Source organism: Aquila chrysaetos, chromosome 17, assembly GCF_900496995.4.
Source record: "Aquila chrysaetos chrysaetos chromosome 17, bAquChr1.4, whole genome shotgun sequence".
In the NCBI taxonomy this organism is placed as follows: Eukaryota; Metazoa; Chordata; class Aves; order Accipitriformes; family Accipitridae; genus Aquila; species Aquila chrysaetos.
Genome location: NC_044020.1, coordinates 21168440 through 21192253, shown reverse-complemented (window position 1 = coordinate 21192253; position 23814 = coordinate 21168440). Strand labels below are relative to the sequence as shown.

Genomic DNA, 23814 nt, shown 5'->3' with positions numbered 1-23814 from the left:
TGTGTGACTACTGCTTGAACTATATTTTCACAGAAATTATTAAATGTTTCATGTGTTATTCTGCAGTCTGTCTCTGTGCTAACATTTTCTTGTCTTATTGCTACAATCTCAGTTTGGCCTTTCTGCTTTGATGGGCTACTCCAGCATGCACCATAACTAGTGGATAAGCAAATGCAGAATTCAGTCCTGCAATGTGCCAATCTTTTCTCTGATTTATGCTACATTGGTTTTTTTTTTTAATTTATTTTATGGAGGAGAACAGACATCATTCTGAGGGTGACATTAATTTGAGTTAGTCCAATTTTGAATTTTTTTACTATGTATGCCTAAATATTTCAGGCTGCATTTAGAGCTGGTGTAAATTGTAGCTTCTCCATTGGAATCCCTATGGTTGGACGAATCCATCCTAGCTCGGAATCCAACCCATCACCTTTTCCTTTCTCTTTTTTTTTCTCTAAAATATTTCAAGATCCATTTTGTTGTGCCATTCATGAAAAAAAGAATAGATCCTGCCATACGTAGGTAACAGATCTGATAATATTTTGAGCATTTTTTTTAATGGACATGAACTCAACTTTTATTCATAAACTCATTAAGGGTGAAATCCGCTTTGTAGGTAGGGTCAGATCTAAATATTTATACGATGTAAATTTTCTTCTGAATCTCCAAACCAGGACCAAACCAGTACTGAAACACTAAGTTATGATTAGCCTCTGCATTTATTTTATTGGAAGAACAACTCATACTAGTAGTGAACAAGAATGGAAGGAAAGTTTCAAAGACAAAGCAAAGTATTAGGCCACTGAATCACAGGGAAATCAGAACCACATCTGAGCCAGAACAAAAATGTAAAGCTGCTGTAACAAATCTTTGGGTCACTTCTATTTAGGCTTTTTTAACTGGGCATAGAGACATGAAAGTAGGACCACATACACAACCTGCAAGTCCACAATGATTGTTTTATTTATCGCTGATACACAAGGAATGGGTTGGGACTGGTATGCTATTAGGCTAAGCATTAACATGCTTGCCAGCCCGCATAATAGCCAAGCAATTATGAATGAGGTGGGAGAAACATTAACTTCTGTTGCTCCTTTGAAAAGGCTGGTCCTCTCTCTTGATGAACTGTTTGCTGTCTTCCTCCTCTCTGCTCCCTCATGCTATCATGTCAGCACCTATTTTTTAACCTTTGATGACTTTGATGAGTTAAACCATTACTGACTACAATCAAGTCACCTCTTTGTTTCCACTCTCCCATCTTGCATGGCATGTATCTTGCTGTCAGGCTGTGGTAAGAGTGACAGCTACAACTTATAACTGACTTACTCGCATAAAGCTGGGTCACACAGTAATACAACGTAGGAAGAAATCTACAGCATTTCAATATCAGCTATGTATTATATAAGCTGTATATAAGCATTGTAAGGTCACTTTCATGATAGTAGGTGTGGAAGTTCTGCATACTCACAGCGATTAAAAATTAGGGATTTTAGGGTAACCAAAACCATAGTGAAAATCTCCTGTTACTGAGAATATAACTGAAGAATACAACATTATGGAGGCTACTATTTGCTTTAAAGATCCATATTCTATTGGTATCGTCCTTGAGACCACTCCAGTGACTGCTCCACCCTGAAAACTTCCATTTCATCAGAGAAAGGTTCTGCAGGAACCAAATTGACTCAGAATTACATTCCTCCTGAGGCAAAGAACCCAGAACAAAGCTCATTTGTTATTTAACCCTTCAGAAGATTGCTTAGATGGTTGCTGATATGCACCCAAGTTTCTGTTGAATTTCTATTGGGGTTGACCTCCATTGACAGCAAGAAGCTAAAGAATTTGGTGTAAAGCTAAGCACCGGGTGAGCTATCATGCAGCACACAAAGAGAAAAAGATAGGCCATAGCTAGTATGAAAATCAAGGTTTAGGTATTTTTCCTTCATGGTCTATAGGATCTCATTGGGTCCTGTTCCCAGCTGGGTAAAGAGGACAGTTCCACAGACAGTTCTTTCTTGATAGGCCATCCCCAGGCTGTAAAAAATGGAGCCAAGTTCTTGTTCACCTGCTGAGAAAACTTCTGTGCCCACAAGTTCATCTTAGAAGGGTTGTCTTTTGGGGTGGTGGACATTTTCTGGTAGTCAGAGAAGAGGTGGATGAAGGGGTCCCAACCAAACCCTTCCTGCAACTGATGGAGAAGAATATAGTGTAAAAACAATGAAGTTCTCATTTCACTGGCATTATTCCTGTGTTACAAGCAATAGAAAATTCCATAGGTTTCTGCAGTGTCTTTTAGAATGAATGTCAAATTAGATGAAGGCATCCAACTTTCAGGCTTCAAAGCATAACTTACAGCACTAGAGTACAGAAAAATACACCTTCCCATTACACTGGCCTTTCAAAACAGAGATGAAAGATGCATTGGGAGCAGCCAGAAATGTCAGCGAACTACTATAGAAGCTGCTGTTTTGGGCAGAGGAAAGCTTCTTGTGCAGTGAAAAAGCATCAAAGAGGACACGGACAGAAAACCTAGACAGAAAGAGTGCAGGAGAACAAGGAGTAATCAGAAAACAGGAAAGAGAGATTGTGAGCAGGGCATGCTTTGGCTGGGAATAAAAACAAAAGGGATTCAGATAGAAAAACTGCTGTTGCATGAGTAATGAGTTTAAAGAGGGAAGGAAAACCCACATTGTTGCTCAAGATGAGGTTAATATGAAGAGCTGACTTGGAACAACAGCATGACAGGATGCAGAATGTCTACTCAATGTCCACAGTTCTTTACCAAGCCATGACCTGCATGTCACTTTCTGATACTAAACAGATTGACACTAAATTGCATTCCACAAATCCTCCATCATGCTGGAACAGCTAAGCAGGAGACAGCACTTCTACATTAGACAGAGCAAACAGGCAGGTTATCTACCTTTGATAATCCCCTATTGATATGGAAACTCTGGAGCTGAGACTAGCTACGGACTAGGCAGTAACTTTTTGTGAGGAGGTTGGAGAGCCATGAGGAGGCTGAGTGGAAGACGAAGGGGTCTGCTCTTGTGCCAGGTCAAAAGCAGTAAGCCAGCTTATACCAGAGGAGGCTCCACACCATGTTAGGTTATGTCTAAACTGTAGAATGCAGGAGCATCTCCTGGACCCTGAGCTCAAGTATCCATCCCAGACACTTCCCAATTCCTTGTCACAACATGTCTACAGTGAAAACTGTCTGTTTCCTTTACAATGACACTTTACAATGCCAAGGCTTCGTTTGCGATCTAGCCCAATGTCCCACAGGAAATCTGCAGCAGATTAAAGAGCTGTGCCCAAGTTTGATCATCCTTTTCCCATGCTGTATAACAAGAAGCTGTTTCCTGTTTCTCTCCTAGGGAGAAAGATTAGTATATTGCACTAAGCTCTCTCCCCGAGCGGCTAAACCCAAGTCTGGCAAAGGAAGGTTTTCAGGAGACATCAGCATTAGACGCTCTGTCTGTACACCCCTCAGGTGCTTTCTGGACTGAAGATGAACCCAAATTGTAAGCAAACACTTACAAGGCATGACAGCTAGAGTCACCAAGCTGCAGACATCCTTCTGACACAGGCTTCACTGACTGCACTAATACACCCGCTTTTCTCAGTTACCTGCAGGTATGTCTCCAGAGCAGTCCACACCACCCAGTCCTTTAGTTGAGCGCCTTTCTTCAGATACTCTCTTATCCTTTCCGCCCGACACTGTGACCTAAGTGCCTGATGGGCCTGATGCCTGGGGATCCCCAGCACATTCTCATGAACATAGACAGACCAGAGGTTGCAGGTGGCCTCTGTGGTATGAGGGGGAAACTCCCATGCTTGCTGCTGTTGATTGTGTCCCAGCTCATGGACAGGACCCCAAAGACCAGTAGTTTGCATGTGCTTCGTGTCTAACATCTCCTTCACTGAATCTAGGTGGCCCATGATGGGATAGCCAGCATGCATCCAGCCTGCAGGAAAGACAGGTACCAACGCACATCGTAAGTATTCACCCCAGTGCCTTTTAGACATAAATGACTGTATTTTTTTTCATTTCTTTAGTGCCTTTCCTCCATCTCAGAAACCACATTGTATTACCATGAATGACAAATTTTTCCCTTTGTGAGATAAGGAAATACTGTAAGTTTCACCCTAACAAATAGTCAAATAAGCAGCATAAAGGTAGTACTGAACTATCAGTCAAGCACAGTTTCGACTGCCTTCCCTTTTTATACATAGCATACACTCATGGTTGGACTGAGGTTGAGATTTTAGGATGAGGGAAAAAGCCTGACTATTGCCCAGAATACACCTGAACTCTCACAAACTGAGCACAGTTGATGCCAACTCAACCATGCAACAATGTGATTCAGCACCCTGGCAGAGCTTGAGTCTTCATAGGTAGAGTGTGGATACTGCAGGTCTGCACTCCAGTGGTCAGCAGTGTGGATGAGACACATGGAAGTCATAGATTGTCATGCTTAAGGGCTGCAAAGCTTGTCGTGCTTAAGCCTGTTCTTAAACTCACAGGATACCTATTCTATAAACAACTTCCCAGCATCACGCTAGGCAAGAATATTGCACTGCAAGGGATTTTACTTATGCCTACTTGGTGTCTTCATCCCTAATTTGTCCTTCTTCTTGAAGATTCCCAAAACTTCATACAAGAGTCACGTCCCTGAACTCAAACAGCTATTGTAGCAGGGGATAAGCAGCCCTTTACACTCACTACAAAGGGAGCCTACACAGCTGGCTTTGACTGAACACTAAGCTTGTAGACTACCTAAGTTGGGGAACGTGAATGGCAACTCCCTTCCTGCAGGAACTATTTAAGATCTTGAGCTCCCTCTTTTTTAATAAGAGGAATACATGCATTTAGCAGCCACTGGCACCCAAAAAGTTCACGTCCAGAAATGTGAGTGAAACCATTTAGTCCACCCAAAACAGAAGGGAATTTTATGTCTGCAGATTATGATCTTTTTAACTGGCATTTGCTCAGGATAGCAGAATTTAACACTCCCAAGATGTGCAACAAATTCTTTCCATGTGGCTTAGCAAAGGGTTAGGACATCAGGGTTTATGCCAAGCCCTTGTCTCATTGTGGGATAAAGAATTTAACCAGTCTATTTTGAAAAACAACTGAACAAAACTTGTATTGCAAAGTTCCACATTTACCATATAATTTGACTCTAGATCAAATGCACTCAGTTCACAACTGGAAAAGAGGAGGTGGGGGAGCATCAGCTGCAAAACTACACACTCATGAGCTTCGACAGTGATACCAGTTCTACTTCTCCATTGCTATCATCTCAGACACACAACTAAGCCTTGCCCACAATAACCTTTGTGGAGGCCATCTCCAGCTGGTGGGTACACACAGGTTTAACAATTGTCACTGAATGCATGAGAACAGTCCTGTGGCTGAGGCAGGGAAAAAATAGAAATCAGGTCGCTGTCTCCCAGATGTACTGGCTCTGCAGTGCATTCAGGAGGGAGAATGAGTAACTACATGAGTCAAAGCCACTGCAGTCAGCAGCTCTGCCTCTCAATACACCCAGGCAGAAGAACAGCTGAGTGAGACAACACCAGTTTTGAGGTAAGGGAGGCATCCGAAAGGGTCAATACATTTTTTTAAGCCCTTCCTTACCACATTTCTGTCCTGATGGAGTAGCTCACAATTATGCAAGGGTTGCAGTCATTTAACACCTTACATATGTTCCCAGTCTGGTTTTAGCAAAATAACCTTGAAGGAATAGACATTGCTGCTAGAGGCCACTTATCTCTTAGCGCTTGACAAGGCCATATGGCAATGTACCTACCACATGAGATCTGGACATCTGTTACAATCCTCTCTGGCCTTGGGAATTTTGTTGGTATGGCTGCCAATTTGCTTATTGCCACCATGATCTCATTCCACAGGGTCAGCAGCGGCCGTGGGTTCTCCATGTGGCGGATGCTGTCAGACGGCACCGTCAGGATGAGATTCTCAACAGCCAGTTCTGCCCAGGGAGCAGGGTAGTGCCGGATACAGGCCTTCCACTGGCTTTCACAGGTCTCCCCTACATCAACAACACAGAAGATCGGTTAAGCACAGCTCTGACTTTTGAGCATGCTCCCAGAGGTCAAGCTGGAGAAAGAGACCACAGTCATGAAATTCTCTTGGAAAACAGTATGTGTGGTAGTTGCATGACTGGGGGTGGTGGCTATTAACTAGTTAAGCATCATCCTGCGCTTAGGAAGTCTCCTCAGGCTCTTTAATGGATGGGAAACAGACAGAAAAGGACTGGCATATACCAGAGTCGTAGCATAGCAAGAACAGATCCCCGTTTTCCATCTGAGAACAAGAAGCATCAGGTCTCTCCAGTGTCTCTTGACAGTCTCATTTCTTCCTCTCCAGCGGAGATGTGCTGTTTTGTGTAACAACCCTAGTTTGGTTTAGTTTGACAGAAGAGCAAGAAGAAATTGCATACAGGAAGAGAAGAGAAACTGACAGAAACATGGAAAATTCAGCAAAGATTTACTGTAGGAACTGGAGATGGCCATATGGGGACACAGTAAAGCAAGCAGAGTGCAGGGCAAGCTTTGTCGTGGCAGAGGTCACTCTGTCTCCCTCCAACACAATGGTTTCCATCAGAAATGACAACTCCAACCTCCAAGAAATGTTGGTTTGGACAAACCCTGCCCATTTTGTGACAGGTCCTTCACCTACCTCCTGCCACGTAACAAGCACAGAGTGACTAAGTGACTTACCCAGAATCTCAGAGGACAACAAAACAAGGAAACTAAATCTGGGTATTCCTAAACCCAGGCATTTCTAAGACGTTCCTAAGCACAGGACCATCCTTCTTTTCAGTCACAGGGATAGCAGCATCTGTGAGCCGCAGTAAGGAGAAAGGCACCAAGATAAACAAACCTACCAAGCCTGAAGAAAGGAGCTCTGACTGCCCCTTCCACCGTGATGGGCACTTTCCCCAGGTCGCTCCTTGCTGGTACTACAACATAAATGAGGCCACCCCAGAGGCAGGAAATAGACTGTTTCTGGCAGGCGATATCACAGGTACGTATTACCACTGGGGCCCGTTTCAGCTCTGTGGCGTGAGAGAGGTCATCCGTGTGACACCCAATCTGCACCTGGCAAACAGAAGGGTAGGAACAGCTGGTCAAAGGGCTCCAAGTGTGACGTGGAAGACCGACCACAACACCCTGAGCTGTCTGCTGCAGCACTGTCCCTGCAGGGCACGCACACAGAAGCAGCCTTCTGACTCCAGCCTAGTTCAAGTTTTCGGCGTGTGATGACCAGAAGCAGTAAATACAGTGAAAAAAGCTGGTGAAGTTCAGTGCTATCCCTGTCTTAGACAGTCTAACAGCTATACTCTCATTATTACTGCCTCAGCTACATCCTTCACCAGCAGTTCAGGGTACTGCAGTGACTTTTTTCACTGCACTGTACTTGCATTGATCATTCCTTCACCCTCACCAGCATCAAAGTCACATCCTATAACATATAAGCCGGAGAGATGTGATCACTTCTGGCTCCTTTTATTGTGCCTCTTCCTTGGTCCTCATACAGTAAAACAGACAGCATGTGGCTGCAGGATCAGACAGAAACACCTGAGTTAGTTAACTTTACATTTCAGCTGCAGGGAGCTCACTGCAAAAACCATCCAAGCAGGTAAGCATTCATTTGCTTCGTACTTTGCAGACAACAGGATCCCAAGTAACTAGTTTACAACTGATCTGGGTACATCTACATGAGCAATAGTGACAGTGCTGTGAAAGTACCTTATGAGAGATCTGGAGAAACAGAACCAAGTTTGGTGCATAGAAGGGTCCAAGTACTTATCTTGGGCCTGAAAATCACCTTGACCAGTTCTCTTTGCACGATAAAAAAACAAATACAGCTGCCTTCAGGCAGCAGCAACACTCAGTTATCCCGCTAGCACACAGAAATACTAGGAATGCAACAGAAGAGAGTGGGAGACAAGGCGAAAAATTATGACAATGCTTTGAAAGTGCCACAGGGTGGCAGCAGTAGGAAAGGACTGAAAAGGCAGCAAAACCAGTAAGGAGAAAACCCTTCTCCGTGCTATTTTTGAGTGCTCATCTGACAAATACATCGGTGTAAACAGAAGCCAAACTAGACACAGCTTACCTTCAGACCAGCACTGACCACCAGGCAAGGAAATGTTATAACTGCTGTGTGCCCTTCAGGGAGGTAAAGTCCTGTACTCCTCCAGGCTGTCTTACCTAAAAGGTAAGAGAAGAGAGTCCTAAACAGTCAAGCACTTCTTTGGCCTGATGTTACAGATTCTGGAAATTTCAAGCTGCAACAGAAGAATCTTCCATCCTTTTCTTTTCCCTTGCTCTACACACACAGAACTGTCTCACGTTTTACCCAACCTGTCAGAAATACAGTTTTAAAGCAATAGGGTAGCAGTGTGAACAAGATCATCATACCATTAGCAAGCAAGCAACTCCACCCAAATTTGAACTTCTGGAAATGCCAAGCTTAAATGTGTTTACTAGTATCTTTTAAAAATAAGAAGAAAAAAAAAAAGAAACCAAAACCTCAACACCTCCTCCACTCGGATCCTCTTACCCTGAAGTCCTCATAAGAGGTGCATACTGTGGTGGTATTAAACAGAGTTGAAGTTGTAATGGTCATAAAACATTTCCTAAATAACAGACTGACAGTGACATCACATTTTACCTTACTGACTGGTCCAGCACAAGCTGGGGCCCACAGGAATTCCCATTTCTAGCTGACTGAAGTTACAGGAAAGCCTAAAAGGACTGTCCTAGTCTAGGTGTAACTGTAAGATGGGTATCCCACCATACCACTACAATTCAGTATGTTTCTAGACAGTCTTCCCATGGAATGCAAGTCTCCTCTGCCTAGATCTCTGTAAACACTTGTGATACACAGTGCAAAACTGATTCATCTCCACTGTACTGATCATGCAAAATCTGCTCCCTAGTTCTGACATAAAGTTTACTCAAGCATAGTTCAACAGAAACAGCAAAAGTCCTAAAAAGAGCTGAACTGTCATAAAGAATCCAACTTACAACTTTTCCTGTCCTCCAAAAATGCGGGACCAGTTTTGTCAAGCAAAACCTCATCCAAGGAAAAATTCAAATTAGACCATATCACAGTGTTTCACCAATTCATCTCAGTTTTGCTAAATTTGCACCAAAGGCAGTTTTGAAATGGTGTTCAGGGTTTGCTAGCATTTCTCTTTTTTGTTTATGTGAAATGACACAAATTCTGAATATTTCTGGTCAAACAAAATACCGTGTTCGATCCAATGCATTCAGTTCAGCCATCCCTAACGATTTTCCCCTTTCGTCCTGACTCATTAGTGTTAAAACCAGTGAGCAGTTATTCTACAAGTTTTCTCCCTGCACATCCTCTGCTCTCAGACATTGCCACTCCAGAACAGCCTCCTTTACCTCATTACAACAGTTTCGAAACAACTCCTGTCAGTCATATTCTAATACAAAAAAATCAAGATGAATCTGTCCAGGGAACAATCCCTGACTAGTGGAATCTAACCTAGAGTTTAAACATATCAGCTGTGAGCAGGAATCTCAGCAAGCTTGTACAGATACAAGGCCTAAGCCTAGACAAACCATTCATGGTGTAATGACCAAATACCTTGGCTTCAGTGGTGGTGTCAGCCCAAGAAGTTCCCACCATGCTTCCAGCCTCTTGTTTTCACCCCCAAAACCAGACCTTCGCTCCATCAACTGTGCTGACACAACAAGTTGTGAGACTGTGCTATAACTCAGGCTGAAATTATCTAGATAAAAAATAAACCTTTTGCTCCTAACTCCTACCTCTTTGTAGGATGGCCCCATAGAGGGCTGTATCAGCACAACTACGGCAACGACAACGTGCAGTGTAGCGCCCAGGGTTTCTCAAGGAAGCTTTCTTGCCAAAGCCATCGTGCTGTGCAAGTACCCTGAGGCACCTCTGTTAGGTGGTTCTTCTCCGCCAAGCGCCTGTGCGCCAACAGCGAGGAAGCAGGACTTTCACGGGGTGTTTCAGAGCGCTGAAATCAGGGCTGGCCGCAAAAGGTGCCCATCTGCCACTACACAGAGCTCAGCCTCCTCGCAAGCCCACAGTGAAACTGCACATCCGTGCCCGTGTTCAGACATACGCAGACACATGCACACCGAGGACGGGCACCCCACCGACCCAGCGACAGGATGCCTCAGGAGGAAGGGAGATACGCTCCTCACCTGGGTTTGTGCCATCAATTTCCACAGTGATGGGGAGGGCACAGACCCCAGCAGCAGACTTCTGCACTAGGGCTGCACTGTCCGTCATGGTGAGGGACAGCTCGGTCGCCATGCAGAGGAGGACTGCCTCTTTGGAGTTGCTCTTGACGGGGCAGTGCCTGCTGACCTGCGGGATCCCACTTCTCTGAAGCACTTTGGTCAGGATGCGGTGGAGCGAGGCATACGCAGGGCAGTCGTGGGCTGGGATGTGCAGAAAGGCAGCGCAGTCTTGCGCCAGCCTTCGCAGCCAGTCCTTCAAGGGGCCCTTGAGCTCCTCACGCTTGTCTACGTGCCCGTTGAAAAGAGCGAGCGCCCTGCGGAAGTGGTAGTGCTCCTCTGACCCCACGGCCGGGAGCTTAGCTGCCTGGACGCTCTGCCCCAGGATGCTCAGCCCAAAGCGGTTCAGGATTTTGTTGCCAGGATATTGTGCCACAGCAGCTTTGCCGCGGTTCTGGGAAGCCCAATACCAGGCCTGGCCTCCCATCAGTAGGCCACCTCCCTCCGCCACGAAAGCGTGAACCCTCTCGGCCTCTCTGTCGCTGTACGAAGAGCAGCAGTACACGCTGATGTCGCCCGTCAGCTGCGACACCTGCGACTTCACCTCTTCCTGAGGGAGGAGGCTGCACAGTTTCTTCAGGCTGGCATCCACACCCACCAGCCCCTTTCTCCCAGCATCCAGCCAGCGGACAGCGTTGAGCAGGAATCTGGCCAGCTTTGGGGAGAACAGCTGGCTCTCGTGGGTGGCCACCACAACACGGCCTTGGCCGTAGCGCGCCGCAGCTAAGAGGCAGCGGTGCGAGCTGTCCAGGCAGAGCGGGAAGGAGAGTACACCGTGCACCAGCAAGATGGAGGGCGCGCCCCCCGTCACCAAATCCAGCTCCGACACACCACGCAGGAGACACTCGGCATCAAGGCTGAGGTTGGCCTGGTGCCTGCAGAACCAAGAGAGGTCCAGGTTAGCCCCCGTCCCAGATCCTTTACACAAAAGGCCACCTTGTCCACCCCTGCCTCTCTTCTTCCTCCCTCATACTAGTACATCACGTTGTCAGTTCTTTCATTTAAAAAAAAAAAAAATCCATCAATACCTCATTTTTCTCCTTTTAAAGCCTCAGTTTTTGCAGCCAAGCAAATCTGTAAGAATCTCAGCACTCATTTTAAAAAAGGAGAGAAAGAAGAGGTCAAAAGGAAGTTTCTAGGCCTCTGACTTTGAAGAGCAGCTTGAAAATCTAAATACATTGCAGAAACTCAAAAATCAGACGGCCTTTCGTATTTTTTAAACTGCAGGTTTAAACTGCAAATGATGTGGGCATTGGCACATCTCCTGTAACAGAAACTTTTCTCCATTTACCCCACCTGAGTCATTATCAACTAGGAAAGACCAAAAGATTTCTCTGTGTCTTCTCTCCCAGCCTCTGCCACTGCTGAGAACTGAAGGACGGATAGCTAGGCCAGATGGGCTAGATGGACAGGCAGACGCACAGCTAGACAAATAATGAGTGACTTGAAGTTAAATCAAGGCCCTAACACATAGTCCTCACATTACCACTAGCTGGTCACCACAATATAAAGAGATTATACTGCGCAAGGCCCTCTTATCTCTGCTATTTCCATATAGCTCCTATATGTCACTGTGGAGAAAGACACGTTGAATTACTCTCATTTGCCTTTTTGACACTTTCTCCTGGTTCTGCCAAACACGGTTTTCCCCCAACACCTGGAAAGAATCTGTTGTTACATGGCCATTGCAGCCAACTCAAGAAGAAATGATGCTGTCCTTCTGCACGCCCATAGGACAGGAATGAAATCTGCAGCTCTTCTTTGGTTATTACTTTACTGAGACCCTTTGTCACACAGAGTATATGCCAGGCATATGGCACAGCACCTGCCTTGGACTGCAGTCTAATTCTCTGTGGGTTAAGCAAAGCCAGCAGGAAGGACCAGATGCATGGAACTGTTCTGTTGCACAGAAATTAGGTATCTAAATTTCTCTGTGGCTCTGGATCCAATCAAAACCACCACAAAAGCACCCTAAACAAGGTGTCATTCACCGTTAGTTACCATTTAAATTCTTGATAATTGCTATGTAATTTTTCTCTGCTGAATTCTCCCCCCCTCTCCCTCTTCCATGCACTGTGCATGAGGCGGTGGGAACATGCCTGCGCAATGCAGGTGGGAACAGTAATCAATCGTCAAATTTTAATTAAGTAACTTCATTTGTTAGCTGTGTCCTAAGCAATTCACTGAATTCAACAGCAGAGCTTTCTACTACCTTTATTGAGAAACAAATTAAGCATCCAGAAAGTATCAAATCCAATTATTTGTTTGAAAATACTAGAAATTTAGTATTGTATATCCACAAGGAAAAGAGTGCAAGGAAAAGACTTGCAGGGAATTTTATTGTAATTGTTGCAGCTTTCACCGCAGTGAAATGAAGCTGCCACATAGAGGAAGCGCAGCAGCAGTCACGCTCCTCAGAGAACCCATTTCGCCTTGTGTAACTCAGCAGAGAGTGGCGGGAGGCACAGCCTGGCACACCCACTGGCAAGGGGAGGTAGAGGAAGACAGCAGAGCAATGCCCAGGACTCCGCTGCCTGGTCGGCTGTGAGATACGAGCCACAACAGCCCTGAGTTTTACACCTGCTGCTCCAGGACCCAAAGGGCCAGGCTGGAATCCCAAACAAACTGGGAGCATGGAGATTTCCTGCCCACAGCCTGTGTCAGAAGCTGAGAAGGGAGCTGGCACCCAGCCCGCCTCCTCAGCTCTGCACCAGCCCCAGGGTTTCACTTGCAGAAGATGAGTTTCTGCAAGTAACAGGCCAAACAGGTTTAGCAGCTGCCAGCCACAGCCTGGCCCAGAGGGCTGGCCTGGTGCTCCATCTCCAGCCTGGTTTTGAACTGTGGGAAGGTTGTTCTGAATGTACACACGTGTGAGGAGAGGGAGACGAGTTCCTCCTCCTGCCCCCATGTTGCTGTGTGTTGCACTCAGGCACGCTTGGTCAGGCAGACTGCTCTAAAAGATGGGTCCCCTCATTTCCTTCCCCTTGAATGAATTCCCCGGGCCTGGCCCAGCTGCCCTGGAAGCAAAGACACCATTCTTTCCGACTGTAAACAGCAGGAAGGTCCCCCTTAAATTGGAAGACAACAATTGCATCCCATCCTGGCTATTAAAGAACCAGCATTCACCATCATCCTCATCTCTAACCTCACGACTCTTCTATAAACACCTCACCTGCACAGCCTGATCAGTTGTTTAAATAGAGAGCAACTGAGATACTCACGGGACAATTAATGGGATCTTAGGAATTTTCTTGGAGACTTTGAAGATGCCTTTCTCCACTGCGTTTCCTGTGAAGTACACGCCAGCCACGCTGGTCACCTGGTTCCCAGGGAATTCAAACAGCACCTTCTCTTTGCCATGTCGACTAGCCCAGTACCAGGCTTGGCCTCCAATGAGCAGCCCTCCACCCCCCTTTACAAAGCCAACCAGGTCTTTCGCCTGCGTGCTGTCATAGGCGTCCATACAGTACACCCCCAGGGAGCGGCTCAGCTCTGCCCCAGCCTGTACTTTGGTGCCAGCCTGGAGCAGCAGCTGGGAGAGGTAATCCAAATGAGGATGGACCCCAACCAGGGCCTCGGGGGAAGGCTTGAGCCACTCCACAGCATTTCTGAGGAACTGGGAAAACTTGGAGTCCTTCAAGATTCCCTCATGGGAAACAACGACCATCCGGCCCTTCCCATACTGTGAAACGGCGATCAGAACCTGCTTCTTAGAGCTCACAAGTATAGGGTAGGCATCCTCTCCAACAAGTAGCAGCTCACAAGGAACAAAACTGCCAGTGAAGTCCCATGGCCCAATACCGTCCACTAACAGCTCATAGGTGGCAGAGGGTTTCATCTTCAGGTCACTCCTATCTGGTGGAGAGAAGACCAACATTCATTACAGTGTGGCTCAGCTGTAAAGAACAGCTGTAACAACCCTGTGGAGTCATTTCTTTGTTGTCTAGTAGGAGCTCCAAACAAACGGGAATCATTTATGGGAAGCAGCTTTGTGGACACAACTTTTTCAGGGATTTGGGATTTTTTTGTTGTTTGCTTGTTTGGCTTTGTTATCACACTATTTACCATTTAAACAGAAGTGGCAAGTATACCAAGATGATGGAGGAAAAGAAAGTGGCTGTTTCAACAAATTCTGGTTTGCATCATAGAGGAGAACACGGATATAGAAGTATTCACTTTCTCATTAACAATTTATTTGGGGAGGGAGAGTGCCAGAGGCTCCAGGAAGTCTACTAGGAACTTGCCTGGGAGAGGTTTACATGGAAATAGCCAGAAAATGAAAAGACGTCATCAACACAGCACACGGCATAATTCAAACATGCAGTTCACATTTTAGTTCCTAATTGGGTATGTACAGAGCTACACACAGTTGCTGCAAGATGGTATTCCAAAGTTGTACTCTTCTACCTCTGTTTAGGCACTATAAGCCCTTGCTTAGTATTAGGAGGTGCTGTGAGGGGGAGAAGTGTCAGCCAAAGTGATGGAGACAACCAGCTCCCCTGGAATAACTGTCAAAGTCACACAGTACCTAGGAGAGCAGGTCTGGGCACAGGATATTCATGCCCTAGTTCCCTGATCCAAACTGCCGCGTGATCTCCAGGAAATCACTTCCCTTTTCTGTAGCTTTGTTTCACCCGTTTTCCCATCTATAAAGTAAGGAGAGTGGTACTGACCTCGATTGCCAAGCCCTTTGAGGTCAATGGGTGACACGTGCTGTATTTAGGCTCCTTCAGTTTGAAAGTTTGGCTTAGCTCTTCACCAAAATTATCTTCTGCCGAGCTGGGGTGGCTGTGACTGTGCAAACAGTAAGGTTGTAAGGTTTTGAGGTAGAGAATATGACCCAGTCCCACCCAGTTCCTGTCATTCAGGATTCACAAGGCTGACTTGGAGCACAATGCCTACGGCAAGGGAAGGAGCTGCTCCGGGGCGGGCCTGGCCCTTCGCTGGCAGCATCCCGTGCCAACACTGCAGCGGTGTTCTCTGGTCTTCACAAGCATTTTGTGTTTGGCTACCCTGAAAGGAAATCCTTGGCATGCAAACACAGGAAAATGGAGAAATCCTGGAGAAGCAGCATCCTTGATTTGGATTTGTCACAAGCCCCAGGGTGCTCAGAAACAGCAACCTGATCAAGAATGACAGTATCACTCCCATTGCTTATCCTCTGGACATGCCTGGAAGCTCCTGTTTTTCACCCAAACTCTCATGAGATCCCACTGTTGTCCTACATACAATTTATGAGTCAAAGCTGCTGATTAACATAGAATAAAAACTACATTGCCCAGTAGTGCAATTGTTTGTTTGCTGGCTTAGTCTGAATTCCAGCTTTGTTTCCCTGGGTTTGAATAAACCTTACATTTAAAGGCAAATACGAGGTCTAAGTGGTTTAGGTTGTTTTACCAGGAATTGTGCAACAAAGTAGTAACACAGCTTGGGAAAATACTAAAGGTTTTTTCTGGTGGCTTCTGTGGATTTGATACTATTGTACCTATACTGACACACTGACTGTGGTACAACTTCTATGTAATCACAATTTCTCAGTTTCCATTGTATTAACCATTTCAGTGTGGAGAGAAAGAAGGAAGTATAATCATTAGACCCAGAGCAGAAACAACTAGAGGCCAACTCCTCTTTCTAGAGAGAGAAGGGAGAAGTCACAGCAGGGACAGAAACACCCATGTCTAACAAGAATCGCAGGAAGCTGCAGAAGACTGAGCTGTATGTCTGTCATGTCAATTAGGAGGAAACAACTACTAGATCTGGGCATACACAGAGGGAAGGGGAAGATCTTGGCTCCCAGCTGCCTCCCTTCTTAACATGTAGTGCAAATCCTCCATGACAGTGTCTCGAACGAGTCAAAGACTCTCGATTCCTTGTCCTCCCTCCTGTCCCTTCCACCTCTCACCACCAGACAGTTCCCACTCCCTGCAGAGCCGAGGATATTGAGAGTAGGTATTGAAGCATATATTTATAAATCCTGCCACACGACCAATTCTCTCCTAGCCTTTCTTCTGTCTCTGGAAAAGGGACAAAAACGCGATGGGAAGGTATTGAGGCTTCATTAAATGCAGACTTAAGATTCCATCATCTGCTGTCCAGGAGCCATCCCACCCCAGCAAAAGGGACTACAAAGGAAGGAATACCCCTTGGTCCACTCAGGAAGAGTATCTCTGGGAGACAGATGACCTGGGGGGGCTCTAAAGGCCCTTTCCCTGGCAGCATCCCGTGCTGCCAGAATAAGGGAACAGACTTCATGTGTCAAGTGCTCAGTCACTTTGGGGTGAGTCTTTAAGGTCCCTGTAAAGCCTGTGAGGATCTCCATGAGTAAAAAGTATGGGATTGTGCAATATGTGAGAGGAACAGGACAAAAGGCACAGGACAGTCACTGGAGTGGATCACTTCTTAAGAACACAGGCAGCCCAAGTGAGCAAGAGAGACCCAATTCCTAGGGATTTGGCTGCTCTTCCTAAATAGGGGGGACTCTTGGGTTTTCCAGTCTTTCCTCTCTTTCAGATTTACAGGCTAGCTGTCTGCACAGCAACCAAGCACCAAGCATGCTGCAAAGAATCGGTGTGCTCTTGCTTCTTAACATGTTTATCAACAAATTGAGCAAGGAGAGGAATGCTGACATTCAGCATTTGCTGAAGAGACAAAAGTACTTACATTCATTATATCTGTTCACCACCAAGGTTTTAAACTGGAAGAGGGTAGATTTAGATTGGATATAAGAAAGAAATTTTTTATGATGGGGGTGGTGAGACACCAGAACGGGTTACCCAGAGAAGCTGCGGATGCCCCATCAGTGGAAGTGTTCAAAGTCAGGTTGGACGGGGCTTTGAGTAACCTGACCTACTGCAAGATGTCCCAGAAGGGCAAGAGGGTTGGACTAGGTGATCATTGAAAGGCCCTTCCAACCCAAACCATTCTATGATTATGTGATTCTATGACTCGTGTGCTGTGTAGCACAAATGCAAATTTAACATACATAAAACCTGCAAGTGTATGTCAAAGTTCTATGCCATATTCTTCTAAAGAAAGGCAGTGTCTGCACTGCAAGAGTAAGAGGGCTCTAGAGCTGGCTTGAGCATACAAGCGAGAACCTGGGCTGATGTTAGGGGAGTAATGTGCTCAGGCTCTGCCCTGCTGGAGCATGAGGAACTCAGTCTTAGCCACTGTGTGTTCACATATGTACAGCATCCAGGATAACTCTGAAGCTGGACCACTTGAGAATGGGCTCAAATTTGTGTTAACCTGAAGATGGAAACGACGACTCTCAGGACTGAATATCTCAGGTGTGTTCTGCATGCTTCACCACCCTTTTCAACACCTGTGAATGCATAAGCACCATGAAGCCACCAGTGGGATAGGCTAAAGCAGTAAGCCATGAAATGTAAAGATCAAGCAATGTGCAAGAAGGGTGGTGAGATGAAGCAATAAATTCAGGTACAATGGTTTGCGTGCAAAAGAGAATACAACACTTAAACTTGGACAACAACCTTTCATAAAGAACTGCTCAAAACTATGGTAAAAGAAGGCACCTACTGGAGATCATAGAATCGTAGAATATCTCAAGTTGGAAGGGACACATAAGGATCATCAAGTCCAACTCCCTACTACTCGCAGGACTACCTAAAACTAAGCCATATGACTAAAAGCGTCGTCCAGATGCTCCTTGAACTCTGACAGGCTTGGTGCCGTGACCGCTTCCCTGGGGAGGCTGTTCAGTGCCCGACCACCCTCTCAGTGAAGAACTTCTTCCTTATGTCCAAGCTGAACTTCCCCTGATGCAGCTGGAGAAGTGGGATGGAGAGGTGGGAGGCAGCCAAGCAAGAAAGCTTGCATGGAAAAGACAAAGTTAGAAACAAATACATCAAAAAAAGCCTCTCTAATGTTACATAACAAAAGTAAAAAAAAAAAAAGCTAAATACATCAAAGGAAAATAGAGCCAAAGAAGTAGATTAGGTTGTAAATTAATGACAACTCTAAAATTAGGTCAAGAAAGCAATTACCAAAGGAAGTTACTGTATTTATTTTTTTTTTACAATTACAGTGTTTAGTTTTTAGAAAACAGATTGAAAACTGATAAAAACTATAAAAAAAAATAAATTTTTTAGTAAAAGTACAGCAGAATCAACCAGGCAATTGCCACCTGTAATTACTGTTATTGGTGTTATTTTCATATGGCACTTTACAACAGTAGATTACAAAACACTACAATTTCCAAGCCTAGTAAAATGCTGCTGTGTTTTAAGGAAAAAAACAGGAGTTGCCCATCCTTTCTGGTAGTGTTAACATGCACGCTTTAGGGTACAGTCGCCGGCTAAAAGGACGCAAAGCAATAGAAAACCTGACTGTCTACACACACATCTGTCCAGCAATCTTAATTGCTTTTAAAGATAAGGCAAGGAAAGAACAAAATGAAAGCAACTGATGACATCTGTCTGGGTATTTTACAATAATTTTGCATTTGGAAAGGTAATTAACATCTTAAAATGAATTTTACTAACTTCCTATGAACTGAAAGCAGGCCGATGGGCTACGATCAGTAAAGACAGGGATACACTGAATCAGAAGAGACGTCTACACAAAAAAGTGCTGTTCAGTCTTTTTAGAATTCTACATCTGTGATCTAAAAAGGACAGCACATATCACATAAATGAAATGATCAGATAACAGGAAGTAATGTGCAGAAGCACAGGAGAAGGAATCATAACCTTACTAGAAAATAATTTAAAAAAAATGAGAACTTGCCTAAATGCCAGTCCTACGGCCTGTAGCTTTAGAGAAGTGTTGACATCTGTTGGTGAACAAGGAGCAGAGCAGCTCAGAAATCTCCCGGAACTGCAGATACAGAGCCCTTTTCCAATCCCCCGCTGGAGGGGTTGAGTCACATTTGCATGTCTGCTATATAACAGCTCAGATCATTTCCCGTTAAATGTTGCTAGGTTTTAAAGCAGGGGATGAGTGTATCACCACTGTTTTCATTTGAAAAGGAACAGAAAAGAGGTCCAATGCTCTTTGCATGTGGGCCATGCCAATCTACTATAGTCTGCAGTGATGTGGTAAAGGATAAGGAAAAACAACAACTGTATCCCTTCTAAACTAAAAGGACAGCACACGACTTGTTTTGCTATATACTGCCGGGGAACAAGGGAAAGCAGGGATACTGGGACAGCTCACTGAAGCTGAGAATGAACAACGGGCAAGGTGTAACTCCGGTGGTGTGCAGTGGCTGGCATCCTTAATGGCCTATCACAGATATGTCACACTAACGGCGTACGGTTAGACTGATGAAGGTTTGTGCCCTACTGTGGACTTCAAGGGTAGCACCACTTATTGCAACAAAAAAATGTGCAATTCACATAAACAGAACATTGCTTCCTCCTTATCATGCACCATTATATTTTGTAACAAGCAGAAGTATTACAAGCTATGCCTGATCTCTTAAATCATATTCTTTTCCAACTCAGTATAAGTGTGACACACCAACAGAGTAGCATCTGGAGTTTCTTTCGGATTCTGAGACTAACCAAGCAATTCCTCAGAAGAAATGTACACCAAGTAAAAAAAGTAACAAGTTTACTTAGTTCTTCGTTACTGCAGCTAAATAGATATTTACAGTCAATCGATGTTCTGAGGCCTTATTTCAAAGAACATGGGTGCACAAATTATCGCTCTCGCCCATGTCCTATGAGCTATGCCTCTGATATTAGTTTCCACAGGAATGTCCTTACCACACTCGAGCCACGCTGGGTCGAATCGTGTCTTCCCTGGCAGTTGGCGTCAGGGTCCCTGCCGATGGCTGGGCTGTCGGTCCGCCTGCCAGCCGCCAGTGAGTCCAAGTCGACGCAGAGTGTGCGGCTTCTGTCTTCATTCCTTTCTTACGCCCCACGCTCGGCCCTTTGAACCCAATCAAGTGTGAACCCAGTGCTCATGATAAGCTTGGGTTCAGTTTGTGTTCCAATCACAAATGAATATTCAGGGTCGTTCCCTTCTTGGTTATTCTGTTTGCTGTTACCTCATATTGTCATCTTTGAGCTTGCACAGACCTGCATTCCTCACTTCTTCTTATCCCCAGTTCCTGTGAGGCTGCGGTGCCAGCTTGATCCACACAACCGGGCAAGTGAACCTCCAGGCCACAGCCTGTCATGGTGGGGCTTTGGTCAACCTACACAGTACAGTGACTCGAGCCATGACATACCCGGGAAGTCGACCCTTTGACAGCACCCAAAGGTCCTTCCTTCTCGATGGGGTAGGCCACCTCGAGTCCTGCCCTTGCCTGTGCAGGGCCTGCCGATAAAGCTACAGCTGAGCTGTGCTGCCCCACACCATCTTTCATGTTTTATGTCCAAACCTTGTTATCTCTAGCAAGCCTTTATATAAACCTATTCATAAATCTAGCACGTTGCAGCATAGCTTTAGATAAGCTTCATGTTCTGGGAGGCTGTTCCAGACTCTTGCTGCAATTAGTTGTTTTTTAGGACATTTTACTGCCCAGGCTATTCTCTGCTGTTTTAGGCAATCATCTCACTTGTCTTTGCCTGCAAGCTATTGGCAAATTTTTCATTTTCACCTCTCCTAAGCATACCCATCAAGTTCTGAAATCTTTCTTTTGTATTCCCCCCACCTTGCTTAGTTACTGTCTTTAGTTTCAAAATCGTCTGTACCGTGTATGTTCTGAAAACAGGCCTGACATGAGACAAAGGCTCCTTTCCAATGCTGTGGTACTATAAACATGCCTTAAAAGAGGCTTAAAACAAGGCCTAAATGACAGGGTAGACTATTCTGACCTGCCTTCCACCCATACATACCCTGGCGAACGCATTATGGCATTAACATCACCTAAAACACTCACTACCTTTTTTCTACTATCTCTGCCTGTTTTTCCATAAAGCCCTTCACATACAGCCCACTTTCAGCTTTTGTCTGTTGCACCCTAAGAGAGGCCCTTAAAAAATACGTAAGCAGTCTTTGGAAAGTTACTAAGGGACATAGCCCACAGTACTGGGTCTAAATTACTTATGTAAGAGTTTGCACTGCTATGTTGAAAAGAAGGGAATGGCTGAAAATATATGAGATATCTAACACCTGTAAAAGATCTCCACCAAAAGATCTCCTCTCCTTTTGACTATTTATCACTTTCCTAAACTTGGTACTAGCATGTTTGGCAGTTGTAGCTAATTTGGCACCATTTCCACATACTGCAATTTTTAAATGCTACATTATGAAGTATACAACATACAGCTGAAAAAGTACTAGTCCAAAACAGAAACTTCATTGTCAAACATAAGGCAAATGACCAGCAAAAACTTACTTTAAACCAACAAATAGTTGGTTTATTATTAGAAAGTCTAGGTGAAAAGAGAGGTCAGACCAGATGAATTGGGAGTGCAGAGAACTTGTGTGTTAGTGCTGACTGGAGAATGTAAATTCAGTACCATACAGACTCATTAGTCAGGGGACAGATGAAGAAGTATCTCCCATGTTTTACCAGTGCCTCCCCTAACAAGACCTGCTAGACCTGCTGGATGAGTACCAACTTAGATGCTTCCCTCCGTGTTCCTCAGTGTATCAAGGCCCACGGTCTACGCACAGAACCAGCTTTGTACCTCCTACAGATTTCATCTGCCACCAAATAACTCATCCCTGTTAAACTGCAGACTGATAGCAGCTAGAAGCTTCTAGACCAAATGCACCCAGAAACCACAACTGTATCTTTCCCTCTCCACCTTCCTCCTACTTACTCAGTTTGAAAGTGCACTAAAGCGTATGTTCACTTGGGGTTGAAAAGCATGCTCTTTTTCAGGGTAAACCTGTAGATTTTGCAGTTTACACCCACCTGCTAAAGTAACTACAGGTTCTTTATTTAAGCTCTTTTGCTGCTACTTTCCTTTGGCATTGGCACAGCCAACCTAAGGCTGCTGGAGTCACTGTGCACTGTGCACAGATGCAGCTTTATACTGGCACAGAACAACTCCGGGTTGCACGCAGAGTCAGGACAGATGCAACATGCATACTCAGAGAGCAATCCCACATACTGCTGCCAAACTCTCTGCAGCCTTTCCAGGGATCCCTTCTGAACTTAGAGGCCTGCATTGCATGGGCCTGTGCCCTGAGATGGCAATGTAGTTTGGAAAAGCAACTCTGGAACACTGAACACCAGCCTGTGAGCCTCTTTCCTGTCACCTTCAGTGACAGGTTTTGTTCCTGAAGGATCAAACATCAGGCTGAAGATGCAAAAGCAGAAGGCGCACAACAAGCAGGCATCTGTCCTTTCCTCAGCTGCTCAAGGGATGTGCACAATACAGCCACGGTTTGCGCAGCCCCAGCTCATTTTTGGAGACAACGGTGCGGAGGAGTGACTGCTGCAGGCAGGCAGGCAGGGCTGTCGTGTGGCAGCCCGCCTGCCCAGCGCCTGTGGAAAGTGGGAGGAGAGGGGAAAGTAAAGTCCAGGAAGGGTGGGGAAGGTGCCGCCTGACACAGGGAGCGCGCAAAGCTGTGTGAGGTGGCCCGGGGAGCCGGTGTTAACGGGTTGCAGTGGCAGGTTGAATGAGTTTTAACACTTTTGCTTTAGTTATTTATGCCTGAAATGATGGACAAGGTCCTGGTCTGATTCTACATCACTGGAAGTTGCAAATGATTTGGCCAAAAGTAGCATACAGCCCATGAGATTTGTACAGGTGCCAAGTAAGCCCAGAACGTGGTCTGCTAATTCCTCTACACTTGCACTAATGCTCTTAATATTCAGAGGGAGCATCTCTTTTTATTGATGCATCCCCCAATACTCCAGCAGCAGGCCAAGGCACAAAACGGTGTTACTTACCCCGATGGATACGGACGGGCAAGCCGCAGAGCTTACACTCTGCGCCCTACGTATGTCTTCACTTTTCCTGGTCCAGGGTAACAAACCGTTTTCAAGCACGTGGTTTTCTAGCAGGATCCCCAGCCCGGCACCCCAAGGGATACCTGAGCTCCCCAGGCTGCACGCTCGCTGCCGGCACGTTGCTTCCCGCCTGTTTCTACGACCTTTCCTGTAATCGTCCACAAACGCGTAGCGGGCAAAAAGAAAAGAAGCCCACGCATCTGCAAGGGACTGCAAATACTGAGGTGGCAGGAGGGTTAGTTTTACTCTAAGTGCAGCTTACGAGTAAAACTGTTCCAAGGCAGGGCAGGGCAGGGGAAGGCAAGTCAGGGAAGGCAGGGCAGGGTAGGGCAGGGCGCAACGGCTCCTTCTCGCCGCCGGGCCGGGCCCCCCTGCTCCACCTGCGAGAGGTGGGCGCACCTGCCCCGGGCGCCCAGCGCTGTAAAAGCGCGCCCTCCCTCCTCTCCTGAATAAACTCTTCCTCCTCCTCCTCAGCTCCCCCCCCCGGCCGCGTAATGCCGCCAGGCGCCTGCCTTCCCCCTCCCGCCCCGCCAGCCGCGGCCTCTCCGCCCCCTCCCCGGGGCGACGCGCACTTTCACCCCGGCCCCTGGCACGGCGCGGCA

The 23814-nt window shown here is 45.9% G+C and overlaps 1 protein-coding gene across 4 annotated transcripts; it reads right to left on the bottom strand.

Moving 5' to 3' along the window:
• Positions 1–939: 939 nt before the first annotated feature.
• Positions 940–23734, bottom strand: TCAF2 (TRPM8 channel associated factor 2). Of its 4 annotated transcripts, none has more exons than XM_030040250.2 (9): positions 23153–23734; positions 15006–15126; positions 13554–14187; positions 10237–11207; positions 8147–8241; positions 6912–7125; positions 5814–6053; positions 3628–3965; positions 940–2185 (listed from the first exon to the last, which is right to left on the bottom strand). In XM_030040250.2, the coding sequence occupies exons 3-9, from the start codon at positions 14168–14170 to the stop codon at positions 1940–1942; spliced, it is 2721 nt and encodes a 906-aa protein (XP_029896110.1). In that variant the 5' UTR covers positions 14171–14187; positions 15006–15126; positions 23153–23734; the 3' UTR covers positions 940–1939. The 4 variants fall into 4 exon arrangements, with proteins under 4 accessions (XP_029896110.1, XP_029896111.1, XP_029896112.1 ...); XM_030040251.2 differs by lacking the exon at positions 23153–23734 and adding an exon at positions 19081–19230; XM_030040252.2 differs by lacking the exon at positions 15006–15126.
• Positions 23735–23814: the final 80 nt, after the last annotated feature.

Bases quoted from the DNA above. Each gene is read 5' to 3' on its own strand.
- TCAF2 (XM_030040250.2), bottom strand. From the start codon at position 14,170: ATGAAACCCTCTGCCACCTATGAGCTGTTAGTGGACGGTATTGGGCCA. The intron at 11,208-13,553 runs GTGAGTATCTCA...TTGGTTCTGCAG, and splicing joins AAGATCCCATTAATTGTCCC to GCACCAGGCCAACCTCAGCC. The intron at 7,126-8,146 runs GTAAGCTGTGTC...TCTGTTTGCCAG, and splicing joins TGGTCAGTGCTGGTCTGAAG to GTGCAGATTGGGTGTCACAC.